The 26,092-nt window shown below is 37.7% G+C and overlaps 1 protein-coding gene across 2 annotated transcripts in view; it reads left to right on the top strand.

Moving 5' to 3' along the window:
* Positions 1 to 25,018, top strand: part of NELL1 (neural EGFL like 1) — an 812,319-nt gene extending 787,301 nt beyond the window's left edge. For both annotated transcript variants that reach the window (XM_077866205.1, XM_077866204.1), the window contains 4 exons: positions 1,406 to 1,599; positions 15,459 to 15,635; positions 18,335 to 18,559; positions 20,047 to 25,018. In XM_077866205.1, coding sequence (XP_077722331.1) covers positions 1,406 to 1,599; positions 15,459 to 15,635; positions 18,335 to 18,559; positions 20,047 to 20,097 — 647 coding nt within the window. In that variant the 3' untranslated portion in view covers positions 20,098 to 25,018. The remainder of the gene's footprint in view (positions 1 to 1,405; positions 1,600 to 15,458; positions 15,636 to 18,334; positions 18,560 to 20,046) is intronic.
* The last annotated feature ends 1,074 nt before the right edge of the window (positions 25,019 to 26,092 follow it).

Below are 26,092 nucleotides of genomic sequence, written 5' to 3'. Positions count from 1 at the left end.
TGTCTGACTCTTGGTTTCAGGTTGGGTCATCATCTTGGGGTCATGGGATGGAGCCCTGTGACAGCTTCCATGCTCGCATAGAGTCTGCTTGGGATTCTCTCCCCTCTTTGTCTCTGCCCCTCCCCCCTGTTTCTCTCTCGCTCAAATAAATATTATTAAAAAAAAACCTCCAATCAGAGGTCTACCAGTAGTTATCTACACATACTTCTGTGTTCCTTCTTATTACTCACCTTCAGAAGGAGACAGTGTCTTACATGTCATCGTCAACATTTGTAATACCTAGTGTGCAAAAAAACCTTGTGCATAGAAGACTTGGTAAAAATTTATTGGCATAATGTTATCATCTGAAGGATAGTTGAAGGACATGGTGGTAAATTAATCAGTGGAGCACAAGACTCAGACAAATGACCAATATCTTTAAATAGAGTAAAGATTGTCATAAGTAAGAAAAATCAAGTAGACTTTTCTGGAGTGCTCTCAGAGCTAGCACCAATAAGTAGAAGTTACCAGAAAAATATTTCATTTCCATTTAAGGAAGACATTTCTTAAAGAGTTATTCAGTGATAGAATTGACTGCCTTTTGAGGTAATAGATGGCCCGCTTAGAAAAGGCTCCAACCAGGACTGGACAGCTATGAGTTTGAGATGTTGTTAAGGTCAGTCTAGCTTTGAACATCAGGGTAGGCTGACTGGATTTATGCTTTCCTTCCATATTTAGCTATCATTCAAAACCAGCAAAATATATGTGTCTTCCATCAACATGAATGCCATGCCTGCAATAGCCCAAAGATGGGTTTTGTTTTGTTCTGTTTTTTTTTGTGAGAAAAAAAATGCTTTTGGCCATTAGTATGGAGAGGATTTGATTAGGCAAGGCACCCACCAAGAATAATTTCCTCTTCTTTCACCCTTGGCCTAAGGATCTTGAGGCAGTCTAATTGGTTCAGGGTTGTCCTAATTGCCCACTTGTTCCTACTCAGTGGCTGATCTGTTCACACCTTTACTAAAAGAGCCAGCTCTCCATAGGGTGTATCCACACTGTTAATGAATTAGCACTATTTATAGCCTCTGGATGGTGTAGTTCTTGAGAATATCCTAAAACTAGCTTAGGGCTGCTACTGGATAATTTAGTAATTGGAGTCCCTATAGTAATTAGCTATATGACAGTACGTATGTTATTTCACTTCTGTAACCCTCGGCTCCATTATGTGCAAAATAGAGATAAGAAAAGATGCTCCTATACATCTTTGCTTTGCAGAGCAAATGAGGTAATGCGTGTGAACATCTTGGCACGGTACCTGGCACAAGCTAAATGCTCAGCAATGTAAATCAATGCTTTTGTAAATGATCACTATTTTCTATTAACAATCTTGGCTAGATTCTAAAGCTCTGCACCTTCTTTATTGCAGACATTGATGAATGTGCCTTAAGAACGCATACCTGCTGGAATGATTCTGCTTGCATCAACCTGGCAGGGGGCTTTGACTGCCTCTGTCCCTCGGGGCCCTCCTGCTCTGGTGACTGCCCCCATGAGGGAGGACTGAAGCGCAATGGACAGGTGTGGACCCTGAAAGAAGACAGGTGTTCTGTGTGCTCCTGCAAGGTGAGGCTAGTAGAGGGCAGTAGGAATTGTGACTCTTCTTTTCCTTCCTTCGCTCTCTTCTCTTCCACCCCTCCTTTTTCTACCAGGTGTTGACTTCTGGGCCTCCTGCAGTCTCTGTAAAGACTCCCCCTGTTCCAATCCCTGGGACAGCTAATGATGATGCTGAATGGCAGGCAAACTTATTTTGAATTGATCATGCTGTTAGTGAGAAGTGAGGTGTAGAGTTGAGAGGAGACTGCAGAGCACAGGGGGGAGTGGGGCAGAGAAGCCAGTGTTAGTCCTCCCACCAAGAGCCTGCAGTGTCTTTCAGGCTGGTTGAGTGAGAGCTTAATGAGCCCTCATCCCACACTTATACAAACTTGCTGACTAAAACTACTCTTTGCCTGAAATGATCACCTACATGAACTCGCTCATTTTTGTGGTGACATCACCCAGAAAAGCAAGGCTCACAGACTTTCCTTCTTCCGGTAGTCAGAGACAGGGAGACCTCTATTCTGAATAAATGGTAATGATAGTATGAGGCCTTCTGGTAAATGATGTCTTCATTTTCGTTCTCATTGCTAGGCTGGCTATTCCTTACATCAAGTTGTTTGGAAAAGTGAGTTTAATGTTTATAAAAATAAAATTTTGTCATCACCCAGTTTTGCTTTATGCTTTGCAAAATGGGCCTATTAAAATGTTTGATTTCCTTGTGCTTTATTTCTTCTTTTGTTGATCTTGCCTATTCGTTTTCCTTTGATGTTTCTTTACTGTAGCTCTTGCATTGTATTTTTATGTCTGTTGGGATGGGACTTTTTAATCTTGTGCTTTATGGGCATGGGAACCATGAGAAGTGACTTGTTTAGCAGCCTCTTTAAGGAGCTGGTATCCTGATAAATTCAGGAACAGAGTTGGAAAGTCATTCAATTCGCTCATCTGCCTTCAAGTCTGCCACACTGCCAAAAGACCAGGGGCACCTATTTAGGAAAGCTAAACCAAGTGTTGAGATCATTACCCCATGAAGTGCATTTTTTACCCTATGCGTGCATCTAGTTCCACACATCCAAATATAGGTCCAGTGACCCCATTTACTGAATACCTCCTATGTTCCAAGCATCCTGATTTAAAAACAGCACATCACACTTAATGCTTATAACACAACTTCGAAAGATAAAGTTTTAAGTTTTAGGGCAAGTAATGTGCCCAAAATATCACATGATATAAATATCCAACCTGGAACTTGAAATCTACTGGCTTACCCCAAATTTCATAGTTTTCTTATCTGGCCACATGTCCTGTAACACTCTACAGATGGATACCTGTTGATATATTTTAAACTAATTAAGCAGTCAATCCAACTTGACTGAGCTCAAACTCTAAACTTAGTACTGTATTAATGACCATGTGGGGCACTGACTCAAAGGGTAAAGTTTTTAGAGAAGGAAAAGGTTATTCTGGTTTAAAATAGTTGAGAGAGATTTGTGGAGACAACTAAGTCTCCATTCAGCCAGATAAACAAGAATGAATTCCTTTATTAGTTCTTTTCCAGAAAATATTGTTTTTTCTCAAACTTAGGATGATCACAACCTGACCCCAAATCCTTTTTAAGTCTTTATGGATCCCCAGTCCCTGGAATAAACAAAAGATTTTAGTTGAGTCCTCACTAGTGTATGAAACCAAAATTTATTTTTCAGTTTTTGTTTTATTTACACCCATGGGAAGGAACTTACCAATCACTAAAACTTTCCATAGTATTTTAATTAATTGTGTTAATAATCTAAGTGGTGTAAGTTGATTTATTTTGACTCCTAAAATCTCTCCAAAATCATTAGAATTAGACTGAAATTGCCACAAAAGATGAACAATTCTTGTAATCCTATACTGTTCACATAACTCACCTCCATTACTACCCCACCCCTTAATGAATAAACTACAGGAAGATTTCTTTACATAAATCTTTTGTTGGTTTCTTTTTCAATTGCATTCATTGCTCATTAGTAGCATAGCTTACAGATCTTGTGGAGGGAGAGGAGGGCCCGGATTTAGGAGCTAAATTAAAAACCCTAAGTCAAATTCCGTAGGCAATTCCCCAAAAAATGAACTTTTATGTGACCCTGCTTTTTTCTTTCATTATTTGCATCTGAAAGTGTTTTATTCCAATTTCACAAGAAATAGTTTCAGCACTTAAGCATCCAAATGGACTATAATGACATCAACTTAGAGGCTAAGAAGTAAAATCAAGGTTGGGACATAAATCCTGGGTCTTTAACCATACTCTTCTTTCAAATTCAAATAAAACCAAATCATATAATAGCAGAATTACACAAGCCAGCAAAGGGTAAAAGCTTACTGTTAAAAGAAGGAGAGTCAAACAGTCTACAGATCAACACAATCCCTATCAAAGTACTAATAGTATTTTTCATAAAATTAGAATAAATAATCCTAAAATGTATATGAAACCACAAAAAAATGTACAGAACCACAAGGCAATCTTGAGAAAGAACAAGGCTGGAGTAATCACAATCCCAGATTTCAGATATACCATAAAGCTATATTGATCAAAACAGTATGGTACTGGCACAAGAATAGACATAGGTCAGTGGAATAGAACAGAGAATCCAGAAATAAATCCATACTTAAGTGGTCAACTAATCTACAAAAAAAGAGGCAAAGATATATAATAGTGAAAAGAGAGTCTCTTTGATTTATGGTATTGAAAACACTGGGCAGCTACATGCAAAAGAATAAAATTGGATCACTTTCTTATATCTAACTATCTTATACATAAAAATAAACTAAAAATGGATTAAAGAACTAAAGAGGAAGCCTGAAGACATAAAATTCCTAATAGAAAACATAGGTAATAATTTCTTTGCCATCAGCCTTAGTAACATCTTCCCAGACATGTCTCCTCAGGCTAAGGGAAACAAAAGTAAAAACAAACCACTGGGATTATGGTTATTTCTAACAAAATAGCAGGCTTTGGCACAGCAAAGGAAACCAGTAATAAAATGAAAAGGCAGCCTACATAATGGGAAAAGATATTTGCAAATAATATATCTGATAAAGGGCTAATATCCAAAATATATAAGTAATTGAGACTAAATACCAAATATATATATATATATATATATATATATATATATATATATATATATATCTCCAAATGGCCAGAGACCTGAAAAGACATTTTTCAAAATAAGACCTACAAATGGCCAACAGGCACATAAAAAGATACTCAGTCATTAATCACTAGGGAAATGCAAATCAAAACCACAATGAGATATCACCTCATACTAGTCAGAATGGGCAGTATCAAAAAGCTAAGAAGTGACAAGTGTTGACAAGGATGTGAAGGAAAGGGAACCGTTATGTACTATTGGTGGGAAAGTACAATTCATACAACCACTATGGAAAACAGTGTGGAGGGTCTTCAAAAATTAAAAAATAGAAATACCATATAATCTTATAATTCTACTACTGGGTATTAACCCAAAGAAAGTAAAAACACTAATTCAGAAAGATACACACATTCCTGTGTTTATTGCCACATCATTTACAATAGGCAAGTGTCCACCAATAGATGAATAGGTAAAGAAGATGTGATATACATATGCGCATATGGAATAATGAAATATTAATCAGCCATTAAAGATAATGGAATCTTGCCATTTACAACAACATGAATGGACCTAGAGAATATTACCCTAAGTCAGAGAAAGATAAACACCATTGATTTAACTCATGGAATCTAAAAAAACAAATGAACAAAAGAAGAAAAAAAGAAGAAACATACTCATAAATACAGAGAACAAACTAATGGTTGCTGAAGGAAAGGGAGTTGGGTACGTGGGTGAAATAGATATAGGAGATTCAGAGGTGTAAACTTCCAGTTATAAAATAAATAAGATGGAGATGAAAAGTGCAGCATAGGGAATACAGTCAATAATATTGCATGGTGACTAGACTATTGTAGTATTGGATAATGGTATTGTGGTATTGTGTATATTGAGTAATATATACAAATCAATATATTGTCAAATCAATATATTGTATATGTGAAACCAATATAACATTGTATGTCAACTATCTATGTTAGCAAATTGAACTTTGACAGAAAAAAAATTAATAAATAAAAAACAATGCTTAGGTTATCAGGAAAAAAGGGTGAAGGCAGGATAATGGCATCACGAAATTCTCAGGCAGGTTCAGATTGAGCCACTTTCATTCAATGATGGAAAAAAAAAACTAATATGGGATTTAGGCATAGAAACTACAAAAATGGGGGTGGAGAGTAAAGGTTAAGAATCACACTTGAACAAAATTAGATCACACAACTGAAGAAACATTTAGATAAAACTTCTCTAGTCCCTCAAAGTAAAGCAAGAGCTCAAACAAGATAGGCAAAGAGGCAAGATCATTAAACAAGAAAAAGAGAAGGAAAGTGACTCTTGGAGAATGAGTTGAAGGGAAAAGCTATGCAATATGAAGACTACCTAAGAAGCTTCATCGAATCAAACCTGTACTGCTGCCATGGAGGGGGGAAAACCCATCAATTTTGATGGGGAAAGGTGTAGAAGAAACATAAGTACATGATGGATATGGAATCTGGCAGTAGCAATGTAACACGCAGTGGGTGTTCCTAAGAGAACACAGCAAATGGAACAAAACAATTTTATAGATAGAAGAATGACTGTGATCTGTACACCAAAAGGATTCACATACTATAACAAACCCAATAGGTTTAAAGCCATCAGGATTAGGGCAAGAGAAGGTCAGCATATCATGGGAAATTTCAGGTTGGCTCCCAACTTTCCTTCAAAGTTCAAGATGCCGAAAGACAGTGGAACAATTATTTGCAGGCTATGGCGTGGGAAAGCCTGTGAGCTTAAGAACTCACGAATTCTTCTTACATTGTATGCTCTAATTGATGGAATATCTGTTAAAAGAAAAAATCAAAAAAGTTTACGGCTATGAAGAGAAAAATCTATACCAGCAAGAAGTCAGAAACCACTCAGTCTCATACACAGGGTTGTCATATCATAAAGAGATTAATAGCTGCTTTGTGATACTTCACGATTATTCTTCAGTGGAGACTATAAATGTGTACTGACTGGCATGCTAAAGGTGAAATTGGTGCATTTATCCCTAGGGTGCTTTTGGTGTTTTTTTTTTTTTTTTTTTTTTAAGCCACTAAATTAAAATCCTTTTATCTTCATATTTTGACCCAGGGCTTATATTAACTGAGGACCATAAGCCTCTTTAAATCGTTTCAAAATAAATATTCTTCTATATGATTCCTCTATTATACTTGGAAGATGGAGTATCATCTCCCTCATTTAGACTTAGAAGAAAATTGAATTTAAAAGTTGACAAAGCCAGAAATCAACCTTTCTCACCTTAAACTCTTATTCCTGGGTTTTTGTTCCCTTCCCTTGAACCCCTTGGAATTTTCAATTTCCAGGCATTCTACCAAGAACAAGAAGACCTGGATTCTATTCCTGGCATTGTTAGTAAGTGGCTATGTGACCTTGAGCAGATGACTTAGCGTCAGAGCCTTTCCCTCGGCTGTACAATGAGAAGATTGGCTAGATGCTTTCAGAAGTTCTTTCTGGCTCTAAAATTCTATAAGTGTGAAAATACCTGCTAGTGACATTTATGCCCTGAGTATTTCTGTTTCTCTCTTTCCAAAATGTTTTAGTTTGTGGTTTAATACCATTATTCATATAGATCTTTCAAATCCTTTCCAGGATTTTCTCTTTTCTTTCTTGCCAGCAGCTGGTATTTCTACATTTACTTTGCAGTAAGTATTATGTATACATTTCTTTGCATACTGTACACTGAGATAAGATTAGTATGTCATCATATAAAAATTATTCTTTCAAATTCTCTACAATACAAAGACTGATAACTTGGGTCAATTTCATATTTGAAGGTCTAAATATTGAAATGATTTAGAAGTAACCTGGATTATACAACAAATTTCATTTTTTTAAAAGGTTCACTTATTTATTCATGATGACAGAGAGAGAGAGGCAGAGACACAGGCAGAGGGAGAAGCAGGCTCCATGCAGGGAGCCCGACGTGGGACTCGATCCCAGGTCTCCAGGATCACATCCTGGGCCGAAGGTGGCGCTAAACCGCTGTGCCAATGGCGCTGCCCTAAATTTCATTTTTCCACAAGGTTTTCAACCATTCTAACACTTACTTAAAAATGTAAGCTTCAAGATGTCTGACTATCACTATAGGGCTGAGTACACCAGCATTAGTCTTTTGAGTTCATTAATTTTATATACCTAACAGTAGGAACTTTTCTTAAAGTTTTCTTGAAACAAAAATTTTACATGAAAAAGTTAAACATGGGGGCACCTGGGTGGCTCAGTGACTGAGCATCTGCCTTCGGCTCAGGGCTTGATCCTGGAGTCCTAGTTTCGAGTCGTGCATCAGGCTCCCCACAGGGAGCTTGCTTCTCCCTCTGCTTATGTCTCTGCCTCTCTCTGTGTCTCTCTCATGGATAAATAAATAAAATCTTTTTAAAAAGAAAAATGAAAAAAAAAAGAAAACAAACATCTATGCTGATTATTTATTGCTTTTTATCTCATCATCTTATTGTGTTGTCTTTTTGATATACAGCATGGAAATTTTAACTTTACATAGAAAATATATTCAACAGAAAGGTTTGATAAATAATAGGAAAAAATGATAGAGTTAGAGTGAAATTCTTGTCAAAGTCTTTCCCTAGTTTTTGGTTCTATTTTTAATTTCAGGCCAGCCTTACCATGACAAGAAGCAGATCAAACACCTCTGATAAATAATTAAGAGGTCTATGAAAAAGTGCATTTAAATAGGTACTATTGAGTGCTGGTACATTGTATAGCCTACCATAGTTGCTCCTGTAACTTAGCCACATATTATCTGAAGTTCTGATGGTATTTAGAAATGTCTTAATTTGATTTATAAAGGACACATGGAAATGAAGAGTTCTGGTGTGGAAGAGAGGGTAGGGGGAACAATGTCATTGGGTAATTCTGTATAGATACTTCGGGACAATCCCTTCCTCTGCCCCAAGATCTTCCTCCAGTCATAAGGGTGGAAGTAGAAATGATCCAACATTTCTTACATGTCTGGCACTATAAGCATCCCCTCATCCTTTGACAACAACTTCATGAAATAATTATAATTATCCCTTTACAGAAGAAAGAGAAACTCAAGTTTCACACAAGTAGATGGTGGCAGTAAAAGTGAATCTGAGCTTTCCATGACAAAATGTCCAGGTCTCCATTTAAGAAAACGGATTCCCAGCCCTACTGCTCCGCTGGGTGTGGTTCTGTGAACTCTGCAAGATATTTTACATTTCTGAACCATGTTTTTATCGGTAAAACTGGGTTAACACCTACAGACACATTTGCTGTGAGAGTGAACTAAGATAAAGATATCGAGGTACTCAGTTCAGAACCTCGTAGATAGCTGTCGCTCCATGAGTTATCACTGACCCAAAAAAAGAGTCAAAGTTATCACCCCCCCACCCTTGAGAGTGAATACACCAGGTTAGCTGCTAGTGTTTTGTGCCAATTGAAAAAGAGGTCTTGAAACATGTCCACAATTTAATGGAGTTCAACAATACAACCAGGCCAGCAAAAATGGATTTGGGCTTCTGTTTAGATGCCATATGCTTCCTTGACAGTGACCGTGATTTTATGCACCTTTAGGCCACTTAGTTGATTAGGCACAGAAAGATTGCTGAATTGCTTGGAACCCATGTCCTTTTAGCATTACCCAGACTACAGATACCCAAAGTGAAAAATGGTTCTCTCTCTGGACTTAACCCCTAAATCTTAGTTACAACCCAGTTTCTTTTCACAGATACCCATCTGTGGCTCTTCCATTCCTAAATTTGTCAAGGGCTTTAGGAAGACATCTTTTTTTTTCTAGCTGTGCAACATGAGAAGATAGAGAGATCTCAGGTTTATTAGCTTCTAGGAAACTGCAGCATTTTAGTGTGAACATATTTAGATTGTTGGTTATGGAGCTGCATAGGCAAATGGATACACAATCTCCTGTCATGCCCTGGTAGAGTCATGAACAATTTGTTATAGGAACATAGGGCAAGTATACCCTATTCTAGGAAGATACAGAAAGGATTAAGGAAAGATGTCACAAAAGAGGTGATCTTTGAATAAGGACTTCAAGGTTGAGAAATTTAGCCAAATGGAGATGTGAGGAAAGTGAACCCCAAACAGAAGGAAGAGCAAGAACAGAGATGCAGAAACATTACATATGTTCTGTTAAGGAAAATGTAAAGTAAATGTTGAGTTTAGAATATCAGAAAAAAAAAAAAAAGAAAAATATGGGAAGGTGATAGCTGATGATAAGCCTGGAGATAAAGGCTAGGGAAAAAAAAAAAAAAAAAAGGCTAGGGACACAGCTAGACAGTGGAATTTAGACTTAATTTGTGGGCTGTAGAGTATCATGACTTTTTGTTTAGGATTGGTGTGGCCCAATCAAGGGGTGATCTACAGTACGATAGAACGACTGGGGAGACCAAAACTAAATGGACAGGTTCCACTTATGGTGAAGGAAAGTTTTGGAAGAGTAAAGATGAGAATCTGAAGGAGGGATAGAAAAAAAATGAAGGAGGGATAGAGAGGTAAGGTCACATGAAAGATAACACAGAAATTAAGTGATACGTCCTGATGAATGATGTCACTCGACCTCTGAGGCAATGTGTACTCTCATTCTATGGGCAGAAAAGAAGCTCCAGAGTGGCATGTTTAAGACTTACCTGCCCCATTTTCTTGGGCTAAAGATTTCAGGTGCCATTGACAAGAGAAAGAGCCACACTGGATAAATGCACACTGTATTTGCCCCTGCACCTTTACCTACGGTGACTACTATTAGTAACTGGAATATCCAGTGGCAGTGAAAGAACAAACTATGAAGGGCAGATTTCATTTCTGTGCTTCCTGCAGCATTGTTTTGTTTTGTTTGTTCATTTTCTTAATCGGAAAGTGAATAGCATTCATCCTGAAACTAAATGCGGTACTGAGGACTCAAGCAATACCAGGTCTTGAGTTTTTCTGGGAATGATAGAGGTGGATAGGGAAATGGATACTGTAAATAACCAATACCCCCCTGACCCCCACCACCACCACCACTGCCCTGAATCATCAAAAAGTCAGAGTAAAATTGCTCTGGCAACATAGAAGAGGATAAAGGAGGATAAAGTAAAGAGATTGTCTGGAATGCTGGCCAGTTGTCCTGGCCTCATATAAGCCTTTGCCCACAAACTAAGGAAGTTGGCCTTGGTAGGGAAGCCTAAGTAGTTCCTTCAAGCAGGAAGAAAGCTCTATCTGCCTGGAGCTAACAATAAAATAACCCTGGTGTTCTCCATGTGGCACTCACTCACAGAGTGAAAAGAACAGGGATATGTCAGCTTGTGCCTGGGGTCAGGGTAGAGGTGAAATTTCTGTATTTACTCATAAAAATGCTTTGCTTCCTAAACCTAACCAACAATATTGTGTTTCCTTTTCTTTAAAAGATGAACAAAATGACAAGTTTGGTTTGCCCTCAAAACCCTAGGGGTCCTTTCAAGGAATAGGGTCTTCTTTTCTATTCCCCGACTTCATACTTCCAAACTTTGCAGTTCCAAACCCTGCCTTTCATTGTGGAACCTGGAGGGTTATATGCCATGCTAATTCCCTGATGGACTGGGTTACTTTGTTTCTCCATCAGAGATCCTCAAACATTCCCTTGCACCAGAATCTTCTTGGAGGGCTTGTGAAACTTGGATCACCGACTCTACCCCTAGACTTTCTGGTTCAATAGGTTGGGTAAGAGCAATTTGAGTTTCTAACTATTTCCCAGGAGATTATAATGCTGCTGGCCAGAGGACCATGCTTTGAGAACTGTCGCCCCTGAATTCTGATTTCAGTTTGTGTGAAGTCCTTTTATCCTACCCTTCAGCCTCCTCATGATACAAGGAGGCAGCGTATTGGAGACTCAGTGTTTTATAGGAAGTCCAGAGTAAAGTCTGGTTCCTATCTTGTCATTAATTTGCTGTATAGAAAAGTCCTTTCCCCTCTCTGGACCTGATTTCCTCTTGATTAAAATGAGACAGTTGGATTCAATGACTCTTAAAGTTTTTATGAGAGAGGTGCTAATAGGGCTTATGGACTAGTTGTGGGATGTAACCTGAAGGCAGAGTTAATATTTTGTAAAGAAGATTGCATAGCACGCCGCAATAAATTTGTATGTGAGAAGATAGAACAGATGGGTGGGTCCAGAGTACCACTCCTAACTCTACCCTTCATACCAGAGATCAAAACATATTTTCTGTAAAGGGCCAGACAGGCTTTGCACACTGTAAGGTCTCTGTCTCATTACTGAACTCTGCCATTAGACTGTGAAAACAGCCACAGACAATGAGGGAAGCTGTGTTCTAATATAACTTTATTTACAGAAATCGCCAACTGGCTGAATTTGGCCTATAGGCATCAGTTTGCCAAACCCCAGGTTATATTATTATGCAATTTACAAAAATAATCTTACCTAAGTCCACCTTCTTGATTTAAAAGCTTCAAGACTAAAAAATAATAAATAAATAAATAAATAAAAATAAATAAATAAAAGTTTCAAGACTGTGGCAAAAAAATAAATGATATTATGCAATCTGGAGTAAATAAATTAATGTGTCAACTATTCAGTAATGAACTGTATAATTTATAGTATAAAATCTGTGACTTTGCGTGGCATAATAAGAATTCATTTTTATTTGCCGGGGAGGTTTATGTCCTTCTTAAAATTCAGGAGCAATTTAAATATTATAATGGTTATTAATTGTTTACAGCTGAACTTGCACTAATAAGCTGCATAAAAGCATTTAGCTTCTATGGCAGAAGGGTGGGAAAATATATCTTTGGCTTTTAAGTTGGGCTTGTTCTGGCCACCTCAGCTGGGATAGAGGTCAAGCTTTGGGAATGAGCCCAGAGATCGACCATGAGAAGGATTGCTCACCATCCTTGAGCTCCATTTTCTTGCCAAGTTTGGATTCTAGTGTGATTGTATTCTGTGAGTTGAGGTTTTGTAATGGCATTCTCACTGAATTAATGGAGCCACCTGTGACATTTTCATTATTAAAAATGATTTTCTTGACAGTTACTCTGTAATTTGAAAGGCAAAATGAATATAGCCATTGTTCTAAAATATGTTAGAAACTAAGAAGCCCTATTTGGCATTTTCACATAATTGATGAGATATGAAATTGCTTTATTTTATACTAACCCTGGAGGCTATCCACTTATTCTTATTCATTCTTTTAATCCCCACTTGCGGAGAGAAACCTGACATTCTGTTTGGGCCTCATTGCCTGCAGTACAGTAGCCTCTTCTGAAAGAATCTGTCCCTGTTTGATATGGTTTGTGGACATAGCTGTGTGGGTTACTGAGGCCCAGTCCTTCTATACTTGGGGGAGTGATATTGTGACCTCAGTAGTTGAACTGACCAAATAGTTCTATGTTATAGCTACCATTACCTTTCTTGAACCTCTTGACTAAAATAAATCACTAGGGAGTCATTCTGGGCAATGATTACACAAGCAAAATATGTTAGCGAGTTAAAGGCCTATAGTTGGAAGATTCCTAGAATCTGGACAGTTCTTCATCCAGCCTAATCTCTGACTCAGCTCACTTAACTTGAGTGTGTATGTGTTTGTATAGTCTTTCCTCCCTTGATATTTGGAAAATTATGATTTACTGTCGTTTCTTACAGCAATAGAGAAAAGCATTTTTCAACCTGTTATGTTATTATATATGTAGCCAGCATGTCTCCTTTCCATTCTCTATAAAAATGTAAAGCATTTAAAGATTTCGGCTTTAGCTGACAGTAAACTTGTCTCAGCAAGCCCTGTCCTATTCAACATTGTAATCAATGAAGTAGATAAAGACCCTGCGGGCATGTCCATCAAGTTTGCAGATGTCACTAAGCTGTGAAGGAGGACAAACTGTGGTGGGTGACAGAAACAACATTTAGAAAATATTGTGACAGGCAAGAGAGATGAAATGGATCTAACAAGGTGAAGTACAGTAAGGATAAACATCAGGTTTTACAGTTGCCAGCCCCAAATAACTAAGTGCAGAGGATGGGGCTAGGGCTTATGAGGTTTTAGTCTTCATTAAGCTCAATATAAATCAACACCATGACAGAACCATAGTAAGTGGGGAAGTAAATATTGAAATCAGGCTGCATTAAAGAAAGTACAGTGCTTAAAGCAAGATGACTGTGAGTCCTAATTCACTATGTTGGTCAGATTTTTACCATGAGTCCTAATTCACTATGTTGGTAGATTTTTACTAAAAATTATATTTAGTTCTTTTACTCAGATCCCTCATTTGAGGAATGGAGTATGAATCATACTCCGTAGAATTATCAAGATTAAATGTGCTAATGCATATAAAAGGCTTAATACAAAGTATGGCCCCAAATAAGTGTTAAATGATGGTGGATTATTACTATTATTATTAATATTAGTACTATTGGAAATACTTAAAACTGTTGAAGATAAGGCAAAGATAACAGTGAAAGGACTCAAAACTAGTGGGACTGGTTAAAAAAAAAAAAAAGAACTAGAGATGTTTGATCTAGAGATGAGATGATTCAGTGGAGGCGTAAATCCTGTCTTCCAAGAACAAGAAGAGTTGAAAATGTGACACAAGGGATTGGGAGTTGTGTGACTAGCAAGAGTGTGAACAAAGATCAATGAGTAAAGGCAACAAGAAGTCCAGTTTTTAACATTCAGACATGAACAGAGATACATACTTCGAATGCCTTCCATCATGGTGGTTTCCTTGAGACTCAACAGCTTCAAGCATGGGCTTGAAGACTTGACTATGGTTGCTCTAGAGAAGGTTCAAGGGTAGGTCCAGAAGGCTTGCTCATGTGCCCTTTAGGTACCACTGGCTCCGAGAGTCTTTGGTTTTGTAAATATTCACCACAGCAGTTATTACCGTAGATGGTGGCCACAGGTCTTACCTTACATTTTCAGCATCTTTATTGTCTAAGGTGATAAATTACCGTGAGCAACAGCTGTATAATGGGGACATGCTGCAAATGTGCAGTCTTACCGTTTGAGCGCTATTGAAGTTCACGTCTTTATGAGTATGAGTGTTCAGGGCCATTACTCCAGAAATTGTTCGGTGCCTATTATTTGGGCAACTGCCTCAAGGTGGAAAGTGGCACGTGATCAGAGCCCCTTGTAATAAGCACCTTAGAGCCTGTCTTGCAGAAAAAGAATTGTTTTGAAACCAGAAGTCCCGATGTGCTCCTTAGAGATCGCTGATTCCATGCGGGGTAAATCAGTGAGCATCTCTGGGCCTCAGCTCATTCTTCTGTAAAAAGGGTATAGTCAGATTTCCTCCCAGAGTTGAGACAGAGGTAAAATTCAATGAATGCATCTGAATGCATCTCATCATATCATTGTGAACTGGGAAAAATAAAAATACAAGTAGCATGTTTTTCCCCTCAAACAGGTTCTTGAGTGTATATGCATTTTTAACTGCTGAGTTGAATTGTCATTTTGCTTAGAAATGTGATTTTTTGGAAACATTTAGGAAGAATTTCAAAGAACATGCTGACATTTTTAAACTTGGAGATATTTCTTCATTTTCACTTGGGCTGCTCTGCAGGCAAGGTCAGGGAAAGACAGGGTGTGTGTGCGTGCACGCACGTGCATCTGTTTTGAACAAAATGAAAGGTGGCCAGGGGAGTACTTTGACCTAAGAAATCTTTCCTATGTGCTCTGTAAAGTGTTTATAAGGTTTGCTTTTCATAGTGCCGCTGCCTCGTTTCCCTAATGATGTAACCTCCTTAACCTCATTTCCAAACAGGATGGAAAGATACTCTGCCGACGGACAGCTTGTGATTGCCAGAACCCAAGCGTTGACCTTTTCTGTTGCCCAGAGTGTGACACCAGGGTCACAAGTCAATGTTTAGATCAAAATGGACACAAGCTCTATCGAAGCGGAGACAATTGGACTCATAGCTGCCAGCAGTGCCGGTGTCTGGTATGTCAGCTTCCCTGATGGGATGTTGTCCCTTTTCTCTGGAAAGGTTGCAAACTGTTGCCTATGGGGTTTAGTTTCCTGCTATTTGCAATCCTCTTCGGGGAGCTTGAGTCCTGTGGCTACTAAGGGGCAAATGCTCTGCTTAAAGACCTTCAGATTCTACTATTTTAAAACAGTATACAAAGAGGGGAGGGGAGGGGTGATATAGGCAGTGGGGATTCAGGAGTGCACTTGTTTTTTTTTTTTTTTAAATATTTTTTTCTTTATTTATTTATGATAGTCACACACACACAGAGAGAGAGAGAGAGAGAGAGAGGCAGAGGGAGAAGCAGGCTCCATGCACCGGGAGCCCGACGTGGGATTCGATCCCGGGTCTCCAGGATCGCGCCCTGGGCCAAAGGCAGGCGCCAAACTGCTGCGCCACCCAGGGATCCCCAGGAGTGCACTTGTGATGAGCTCTAGGTGATGTAGGGAATAGTTGAATATTGTACACCTGAATCTAATATAGTAGTGTATGTTAACTCTACTGGAATTAAAATTTTTTTTAAACATGAAGCAAAAAGCAATATACAAGACAAAAAGAATGTTTATGGGTCAGATCTGGCCCAACTTAGGTTAGTTTACAACTGCTCCTTGTTGGCAAATCCAGATCAAGAAAAATCCCTGCACGATAGCCTTCAAAGCCTTGACTGAGACTTGTAGTTCTATTAGAGCCAAATCTTTGATCTCTTGGAACCTAACTATTGAAAGCTTCAATATGAAAAATAACAGAACATAGCAGAAATATCAGGGATTGAATGAGAGACACCAAGAACTCAGTCTTACTTCTGTGTTATTCAGTCTTAGTTCTGTGTTATTAATTTGAGCAGGTCCTCAAATTGCACCGATCATTCTTTCCTTCATTGCACACAGTGGAATACCTATTTTGTAGTTCTGCTGTGAAGATGAGAGAATATATATGAAGCACAAATATACTACTTGGTGTATAGGAGGTACTTAGGGCACAATAGTCACTATTGGTAACATCTCCGAGATAGAAAAATCTGTTTTGAGTGCCAAACCTTCATATTGAAAAAAAGGAAGGTAACTCTGGATCTTAACATAGAAATACTAATGGCATAATCAGATTTGAGAATGTCCAGAGGAAAAAACTTAATTTCTGGACCTGGTTCTTTTTGTTTCAGATTAGACCACAAACAAAGCTTTCAAAGGATGCAAAGACTATTGGGAAACATAATCATAGTGAATACGATGGTTCATCTGTGAGGAAGTTGTAACTACTGGAATCAAGTCACAGCCAAGTCAACTTGTAATAGAACCAGTTAGCTGCTTTTGATAGTTTAACATTTGCTGAAATTACCTAATTTAGTCTATGGATACTGTATGAAGACAAGCCTTTAGAAAAATTGAACTGTAAATTTCTATCAGATTTTCTAAAGTCTCCCGGTGAATGTGCAGATCATCTTAATAGAATACATTCTTTTGAATCATTCCTGATACTTAAGAGTATAACCCAGATATATTCAAATCAAAGCCATTTTCTTTCAAGCTCCATCCAAGGGCAAATAAAGCCAATACAATTATAAAATTTGTTTCCACATAAGTCTGGAAAATTGCATTTCTTTTTCAAGAAGCCAGTCATCAGGCACCTAGAAGAATTGGGATTAATTTCAGACATGAAATTTTCATAGAATAAGTGTTTCCACTCCCATCCCCAACCCCTAAGATTAATATTTCCTGAGAAAACTGAAGATGGTGAACACATAGCTTAATCATTATTTGAGTATAATGTGGGTCATATTTAGCGACTATTTATCAAGAGTTTGCATGTGCTAGACTCTGGATGATGAAGTGGTGAGCATGATAGACATAGTCTGTCATCAAAGGCCATTGTTTTGTGAAGCTGACCAAGTAATTAGATGTGAGTTTGCGTAAATTATAAAGAATTGTCATGATAACAAAAGAGGCTGCATAGAGAAAGTTATAAAAAAAAAAAAAAAGAAATAGTTATAGGCAGCTCAATGGTGCCACAATTGCCAGATTCTGAAACCCACAGAGGCTCCATCTGAACTGTGACACCTTGCTACATGTTAGTGATGTCACTAGCTACATGTCATACTCAAAATCATTCTAAAATAGTTCTCTTGATATCGCCCAATCTCAATTTTAAGTCTGATCCTAGGAGCTCAGTTTATGATGTGGTTGAAATATTATAGTGCCTCACGTACCCCTTTGGTCTTAAGAGAAATTAATTCCTCTTTAAACACTAACCAGCACCTTATCACCTCTTCACTTATTTGCTCATTCGATTAGCATTTTTTGACCAAAACCATGCTAAGCACCAGGGAGATAAAGAAACAAGCCCAAAACCTAAAGCCTCAAAACTTAATCTGGAATTGTACTGATAATGATGATAAGGATCATAAGTATGAAGATAAAAATAATTATGGGCTGCCATTGGCGCGTAGAGACAAGACTTGCCCCTTTTTAGGGCTGCAGTAGACAGTCAGCAAAAACACCCTGGAGGAGGTGATAGCTGCAGTAGCTCTCCAAGGAGGAAGCATATTCTCCCCATAAAGGTGGAAGTAAAAACATTCAGTAAGGACAGTGATGAGAATTACCGTGTCCCCCCTCGGGACTTTGGGCACAAAATTGTGCATAAGAACAAGGATGAGCCATTTTTGGCTTTCTCTCTACAGGAAGGAGAGGTAGACTGCTGGCCCCTCACTTGCCCCAATTTGAGCTGTGAGTACACAGCCATCTTGGAAGGGGAGTGTTGTCCCCGCTGCGTGAGTGACCCCTGCCTAGCTGATAACATCGCCTACGACATCAGAAAAACCTGCCTGGACAGCTATGGCATTTCAAGGCTTAGCGGCTCAGTGTGGACAATGGCTGGATCTCCCTGCACAACCTGCAAATGCAAGGTAATCGGAGGTCCTGAGAACAATCAGGCCTTGAACAGTTGTCAGTACCTGCAGGAGGCCCATTCCTGATGTTTCCGCATGCACAGATTCTGAGGGGCAGGTGAAAACACAGGCAGGCATTTTACTTCTCGCAGGAGGTTAATATGCCTGAATGGATCATAGCTGCTCCGGGTTTAGAGGCAAACTCCAAATGAACATGGAACAAAATCGTCCCTTCTCTTGCCTTTGAACTACAGAATTTTAACAATTGACACCAGGACCAATTATGGCCAATTTAAGCTATTTTGACCTGCATAGTAAAAAGAAAAGAAAGAAAAGGGATCTCTTTTCATCCTGGAAAATTTTATAAGCTCTTTCATGAAACTGTCAGTGTTAGAAAAAAAAGTGTTCTATGACGTTGTTTGGTTTGTTTAATTATCACAGTGCCTAATGCGGAAACCTGAAGTTCTTGCTGCAGGATTTAATTAATTGTGATTATTTTTCTGTCTTTTTGGAGGAGTTCCCATGAGGGATCCTCACATGTCTTTGAAATTAAAAACTGACCCCTTCCTGCCTGCAACGCTTGCGAAGAGCTGTGACTACAGCCGGCTTGAAGCAGGGGGTAGGCAGTGTCCAATCTCTGCCAAAACACCTGTGCAAGATGCCCATGATTAATACATTTAAAATATTAGTCTATTTGGTCCTATCAAATCCTGATTCAGTTTCAGACATCAGGGCAAGGTTACCAATGGCTGTTTTTATGGCTGTGATAAAGCTGGATTCTTTTCTGTTTTCTGGAAAGCACCATCTTAAGATTCAGCTCCAATAGAAAAAGGCTGATATCAAACTTTACATAGCAAAAGAGCCATGGTCCTGTGCATACCTTCAGCCCCAGCAAACAAAATGACCGGGGGATGTGGAGACTGTGTTATTTAGTAGTATTTCTTTGAGGTCAGGTCTGAGATTCGTTTAGGGGGATTACAAAGGTATATTTACATTAATGCATTCCTTGATTTTTAATGAATCTCCAACCATTTATATATCTAAATATGTACTGTTCCTTTCATAGTTCCCATGACAGACTGGATTCCTAATATGCAAACCTTTCTGAGACCCATTTCGGAATTGCCTTCAGGTCCTTGTGGTACTTCTGATTCGCTTTGTTAATGGCAAATTATCTTTGAGGGATTTATTTTTGGAAACAATTTTATTTAGAATAATCCCAGTGAATCAGTTGTATAAACAACCTGGAACTATAGAGGAGTCCCAAACCTGGCTTGAGCTCAGATATATAAAATTGCGCTGCCAGCAGGAGCTAGCGGGAGGGACTCAAAAGGATTTCATATGTCCTTCCTTCCTTTCCACTCCTCCTCTAGCCTTTTTCTTCATTTTTCAGTAGCATTCGTGGAGTCAAAACATAGGTATGGTCATATTGAATATGAAGATGCACACTGCTGATTGATTTATATCCTGTCTCATTTGGCTAACACTTATGTCTTGATGCACAGAATGGAAGTGTCTGCTGTTCTGTGGATTTGGAGTGTCTTCATAATAACTGAAGTACTTAAAATAGACTCATCGTTGCGGGAGAAAAATGGACGAAATGACCATCCAGCATGGTGAAGAACAGGAGTTGGTGTTTCTTTTGTTTTTGTTTTTGTTTTTTACCACAATTACCAAAGTCCCGTCTGAGGAAGGTGTGTGGGGGTTACCTCTTGGACCTATCACTTTGTTCATTCTTGCTAACCTAGTCTAGGTGACCTACAGTGCACTGCATTTAAGTCTATGGTTGTTAAAAGAAGTTTCTCGTGTTGTAAATCATGTTTCCCTTATCAAATCATTTGCGAATACATTTAAATGATCTCATGGTAAACGTTGATGTATTTTTTGTTTTATTTTGTGTACTAACATGATAGCGAATCCGCTCTTTTAATTTATTTTTTTTTCTTGAGTTTTGGATCAAATTCTACAAATAAAGTTGCCTGTTGTGATTTTGTCCCATCCACTGTATACTTAGTATTCAGATCCTTGTGAAATGTTTTGATGAATATATGTATGTTGAGTCTCGCTGCATCATACTTGCATTTCAAACTGTTGAACACACTTAGAACCTCACTCATTCAGCTTAAGGTAAAAGAAATTGTGATATATTGAAGAGAGGAAAGACCACAAAGATTATTATATAATTATTTTTAGAATAGCTTTCTCCTCCCTTTTGCACACAAAAGCTTATGCTGAGTGAAGTAAGTCAATCGGAGAAGGACAAACAGTGTATGTTCTCATTCATTTGGGGAATATAAGGGAAGGGAGAAGAAATGTGTAAGTCACAATTTAGAAGCAGCAGTGCTTACCACCTTTCCAGGCATTGAAAGAGAAAGAATCTTTGCATTTGTTTTATATGGTAATTGATAACTTCCAAGGGACTTGCATACCGACTAACACAAGTTAACCTCCTAGCACAGGTGAATGGTATTCTTCCTACATTACAGAAGAGTAAATTAATGTGTTCTAGGCAACCAATTTGTTCAGATCTAGTTGATTTTATGGAGTGTTGGGACTGGTAACCAGGTCTCCTGATGCCTCCCCAGTGCATTTTCCTCTAGACCACACAACCGCTCAGATGGTTAGAGGATGCCCTCCTAGGAAAAGTTATTTCTATGCTCATTAATGACTTTAGAATAGTGAAAGTTTTCATTTGAGACACTACCATATTTTCAAAAGTTAGCAGTTATTGAGTGATACAAAACAAAATGTGTAAATAACATTTTATCTGAGCTGAGAATTCAAACTTAGGTTGTAGTTTCAGGTAAGTCACATCTTAGTAGTTTGTAATACCTAAGGCTCTTTTTTTTAATTATTTTTATTTATTTATGATAGTCACAGAGAGAGAGAGAGAGAGAGAGAGAGAGGCAGAGACACAGGCAGAGGGAGAGCAGGCTCCATGCACCGGGAGCCCGACGCGGGACCCAATCCCGGGCCCCCAGGATCGGGCCCTGGGCCAAAGGCAGGCGCCAAACCGCTGTGCCACCCAGGGATCCCCTACCTAAGGCTCTTGAATTCATTATTCTGAATCGAGTATGGTTCATGAAATTTTGTTCACTTTCCCAGCACTGAAAAAGATGTCAAGTCAGTTGTGCTAAAAATAATATTTTAAATCCCCCAAATTAATTAAAAATTATAAGCTCAGATTGCCGTTACTCATTGGTATTTGCCAGAGATTATATTCAATATTATCAGATATTGTTGTGAAGACAAACTTTACCACATGAAATTAACTTCATGTGCTGAATATGTCAATAGTAGTTTAAATACTAGATTTGACGGCTACTGCTAAGTGTGGTAAATTAGAATATATCTCTACTTTATTTCAACTCCTTAAATGTGATCTTAGGTTGGAGAATTTGAAAATTATTCTTTTGAAAAAAATCTTTATGACCCAGCATTAAAAATATCTTTAAATTTTCATCGGAAAGAAAGAGACATTTACAAGAATCATTCGTAGCCATGTTGGTCAGTGTTGGCAAACTCTGATCCCTGGGACAAATCTGGCCCATTGTCTATTTTACTGGAACACATTCATTAATATGTCCTCTAATACCAAAGAGACAAAGTGGTAGAACTGAGTAGTTCCAGCAGAAACCATGTGGCTCACAAAACCAAAAATATTACCATCTTGCCCTCTACAGAAAAAGTTCACCAATTTCTTATATAGAAGACAACTGAACACTGGTGTGTATTTTAGAATGTTTCCATTTTTTCCAACTGAATTTTCAAACTTTAATCATTTTCTTTGAATTTGTATATGTTCATTCTTTATTGCAAGGCCATTAGCAGTGATGGCTCATCCTGAAATCCTGGTTTTTTACAACTACAATCATAAAAATCAGTATCTTCTTTTCATTTTAGATCTGATAGGTAAATATAATCTGTGCTAACTTGACGATAAAATGTTATTGATATTTAGCAGCACAATTTACACTACTGCCAGCTCCAATAGAAAAGGCATTTTCTTCTATTTTATATCGTAATTGATAACATTTTCTTATTTAAAAATGGAGTGCTTTATACATAAGATACTCTGCTAAGCTCTACTGGGGAAATAAAGATGAACAACGTTGTCTTTAAAGATCACCATTATGTGAGCCTTTAGGAGGTGTTGAGAATCTTCAAATCCATTAGGAGATTCAACTGAAATAACGGTCAGAAATAACTTGCTGATCTAGAAATTGAAAAACTTGTTATACTTTTTTTTAAATGTGCTAATCTTTTGATGGAATTTACTTAAGTCTCATGCCATGATTTGCAGTGTAAAATGGATGTCCATTGAATGAAACAAAGCAGTCCTTAAAGACCATAACCATTGCCTGTACCATCACAGGTGTAAGGAAGCTACACACAGTCTGCTAGGAAACAATGAGGAATTCATAAGCAATTATGTACTTACCTTCCAACTACCTGTAGTATAAGAACATTGTGATTCAGAAAAGTAGAATATGAGTGGAGATGAAAGTTCTATGTATGAACTAGACACATCTGTTAAACACAAACTTTACCTCATTCTTTCCTTCTAGGTTGCATATGAAATATATATGTGCATATGTACTATATGTAATGTTTTATATGTAAGTAGAAGATCAATATATAATTATATGTAACCTATAATGCATATATGTTAATATATATTCATATGTTGTATGTATATATATATACTTGTATATACATACACATATATACATATACATACATACATATCCCCAGAACTTCCCCTCTTCTGAGCTTTATAGTTCTGTGCTTATGTCACTGTCGTGGACTTTTAGTAGACATTGTATGTGTTTACAATAGATTATAGATGAGGCTATGTACAATCTTCATCTTCTAGCACACAAAAGAGTGTCTTGCCTAGAGTGTGTCTTCAATTTTAAAAATTGAATTAATAATCTTTTAGATATCAAAGAGTTATCACTGGATAGTGGAAACAGTCCACCCTAATGGCATCCAAATGTTCTTAAGCAGTAAGACTTTTCGGAAAAATCAAAATATATTCAGTGCTCCAATATAACAATTTTGTAAAAGCAGTTTCTCTGATTGGAGCAGACATTGAGAACCCCTTCACATGTGCTACACCATAGCTCACAACTTCAACAGAACACAGCTTGAAAGTCATTGACCTAATCTCTCATATTTACTTCCACAAATGAAACCAACACTCAGAGAGGAAGCAGTGTCTTGCCCAGAGTTCATAATTAGTCACGGATCTAGAACAACCACCCAGTACACACTGGTTTTCCCACATTTCCCGTCATCCAGCTAATGATTCCAAATGTTTTCCCATACATCAATTTCAAGTGAGCTTAAAAAAAAAAATTTTCAAGTGAGCTTTTCTTACTCTTTCTAAATGGATGACATTGAGACACAATCCTGGATGAGCTTCAGTATCTGTCATTGTCTCTGTGTTCCATTTCCCTCCTGATTGTGATAGTGCTTTATGAAATTCTGATACTACAAACTGAGAAATACTCAGATTAAAAGCTTCAGCATATCTAAATCCCCAATAGCAACAAACCATATACCCAATCACCCAATCTCATGTTCTATAGCAAAATTTAAAAATACAGTGATTCATATTCTTGAGGTTAAGAACACATGCATGCACCCCTCAGAATGAAATCTGGCACTGAAAGGCAATCTTGCATGTAGTCTGGTTTCCGATATCATTATTCACGCATTTATTTTTTCATTAATTCAGTGACTGTGGCAGTCTGCAAATACAAAAGTTAATAGATAAAATTGGTCTCTATCTTCATAGCATTTGTGGACTCATGTAGAAAAGACTGACAATAAACCAGAAAATCTATAAGTGAGCAACGTGACCACAGACTACATCAGAACCAGGAAGAAGAAAGGAGAGGAACTGCAGAAGCCCACTTTAGTGAGGTGATCTAGGAAGAACTCTCTAAGGGAGTGATAGGCCAGCTGAGATCTGGAGAATATGAAGGAGCCATACATGCAAAGTGTTGGGGGAATAACTCCAGAAATAAGTGCAAAGGACTGCAAGGTGGAAAGAGGCTTGGTGTGTTGAAGGTTGTGAGTAGAACCAGAGGCCAGGAAGTGAAGAAGAAAATGATACGAGGTTGGGCAGGTAGGCTGTAGCCGGATGTTACAGGCCACATTCACATGAAGGCTAGAGTCACATTTTCATTTTGAGATCCATGGGAAATTATCAAAGAATTATTTGTTATTCACCTTCTTATCCACTCACATATTTATACAAGAAGTTTTTTTCAGCTATCCACCTATATTTAATTACCATTCAAGAAACATGAAACTCCTGTTGTATACCTAGTTAAAGACATGACAACATTATCTTTTCCCTTAGAAGTTTACGATCTAGACTGTGATAATGCAATCTAGGGCATGCATGACGTGTTCAGAAATAAATTCAAGGAACACTTATAAATAAATAATTAGATCTTTAAGTCAGTTTGATGCCTCTGCTCTATTCTCTTGATTTCTTGGTTCTTGCATATTGGAATCATAATCAGTTCTGTGGTTCATAACTGTAATGTCATTGTGTTGTAGCTTCAAACAGGGGTAATGGAACACTGAGGAAGAAGAGACTCTGTTTGATAATCTGAGAACATAACAACCAACACTACCACTATAACCACAACACTAGAATGTAGTAGTCAACTCTCCAAGATAGCCTCCACCACGTAATGCCAAGCTTTGGGGAAGAAATGATTTACCAGAAAAATAATGTGTCTGTAATTTGCAGCAATTTTTCAATATTATGTTATTAAATTTTTTTAAAAATATTATTGAAAAGGCAAATTAATATCTTAGGAACTGAGAACCCAAATAGATATATTTAAACATATAGAAATACAAATTTATCTGGTTATTGGTGTTGCTATGCCAGTCTCATAAGATTTCCACACTTCTGTAGTATTCTAGTGCTACTGTTTTAATTAATAAAGAACCAAATGAATTTAAGGGTGGGAAGTGGGAATGCGTGTTTTAAATGCAAAATAAAAATCTATTCTTTTGATCAAAAGCATCAAACACTACACAACTTGAGAAGTGACATTTTAAAGAAAATAGAACAAAAATCTGGGGTACTACATTCTGGGATGTTTACGAATGGTGAAGGATTGCCTTCGATCATGTTTGTGAACAGAGCTTTCACACTTCTATTGTAGACCAGAGAAGAATTATTTTTTTTTTAGATAATTTCACATGTAAAATTTGAAAATGACATTAAAGGAATGAATCACTAAACTAGAAATTAGAGTGACAGATTTTAAACAGAGTTTTAAACACCAACTATTACTAGGTACAATGTAAAGTACCCAGGGTCAGTTGGAGGGAGTCACAAAAACTGCAGTAACATAAATTGTGCATCTCATAGGTCTCAGTAGATTGTGAGCCAATTGTTGCCAGTTGATGATATGGACTCAGTATTTCCAAGCTTTTCAATTTTTCAAGAGAAGCCATAAATTTGGATTTTAATATGTGATGTTATGAGTCTTGAATTCTTTTTTTTTAAGATTTTAT

This window comes from Canis aureus, chromosome 23, assembly GCF_053574225.1.
Source record: "Canis aureus isolate CA01 chromosome 23, VMU_Caureus_v.1.0, whole genome shotgun sequence".
NCBI lineage: Eukaryota > Metazoa > Chordata > Mammalia > Carnivora > Canidae > Canis > Canis aureus.
Note: the sequence above shows the minus strand (reverse complement) of the source record. Positions and strands in the feature narration are given on the sequence as shown.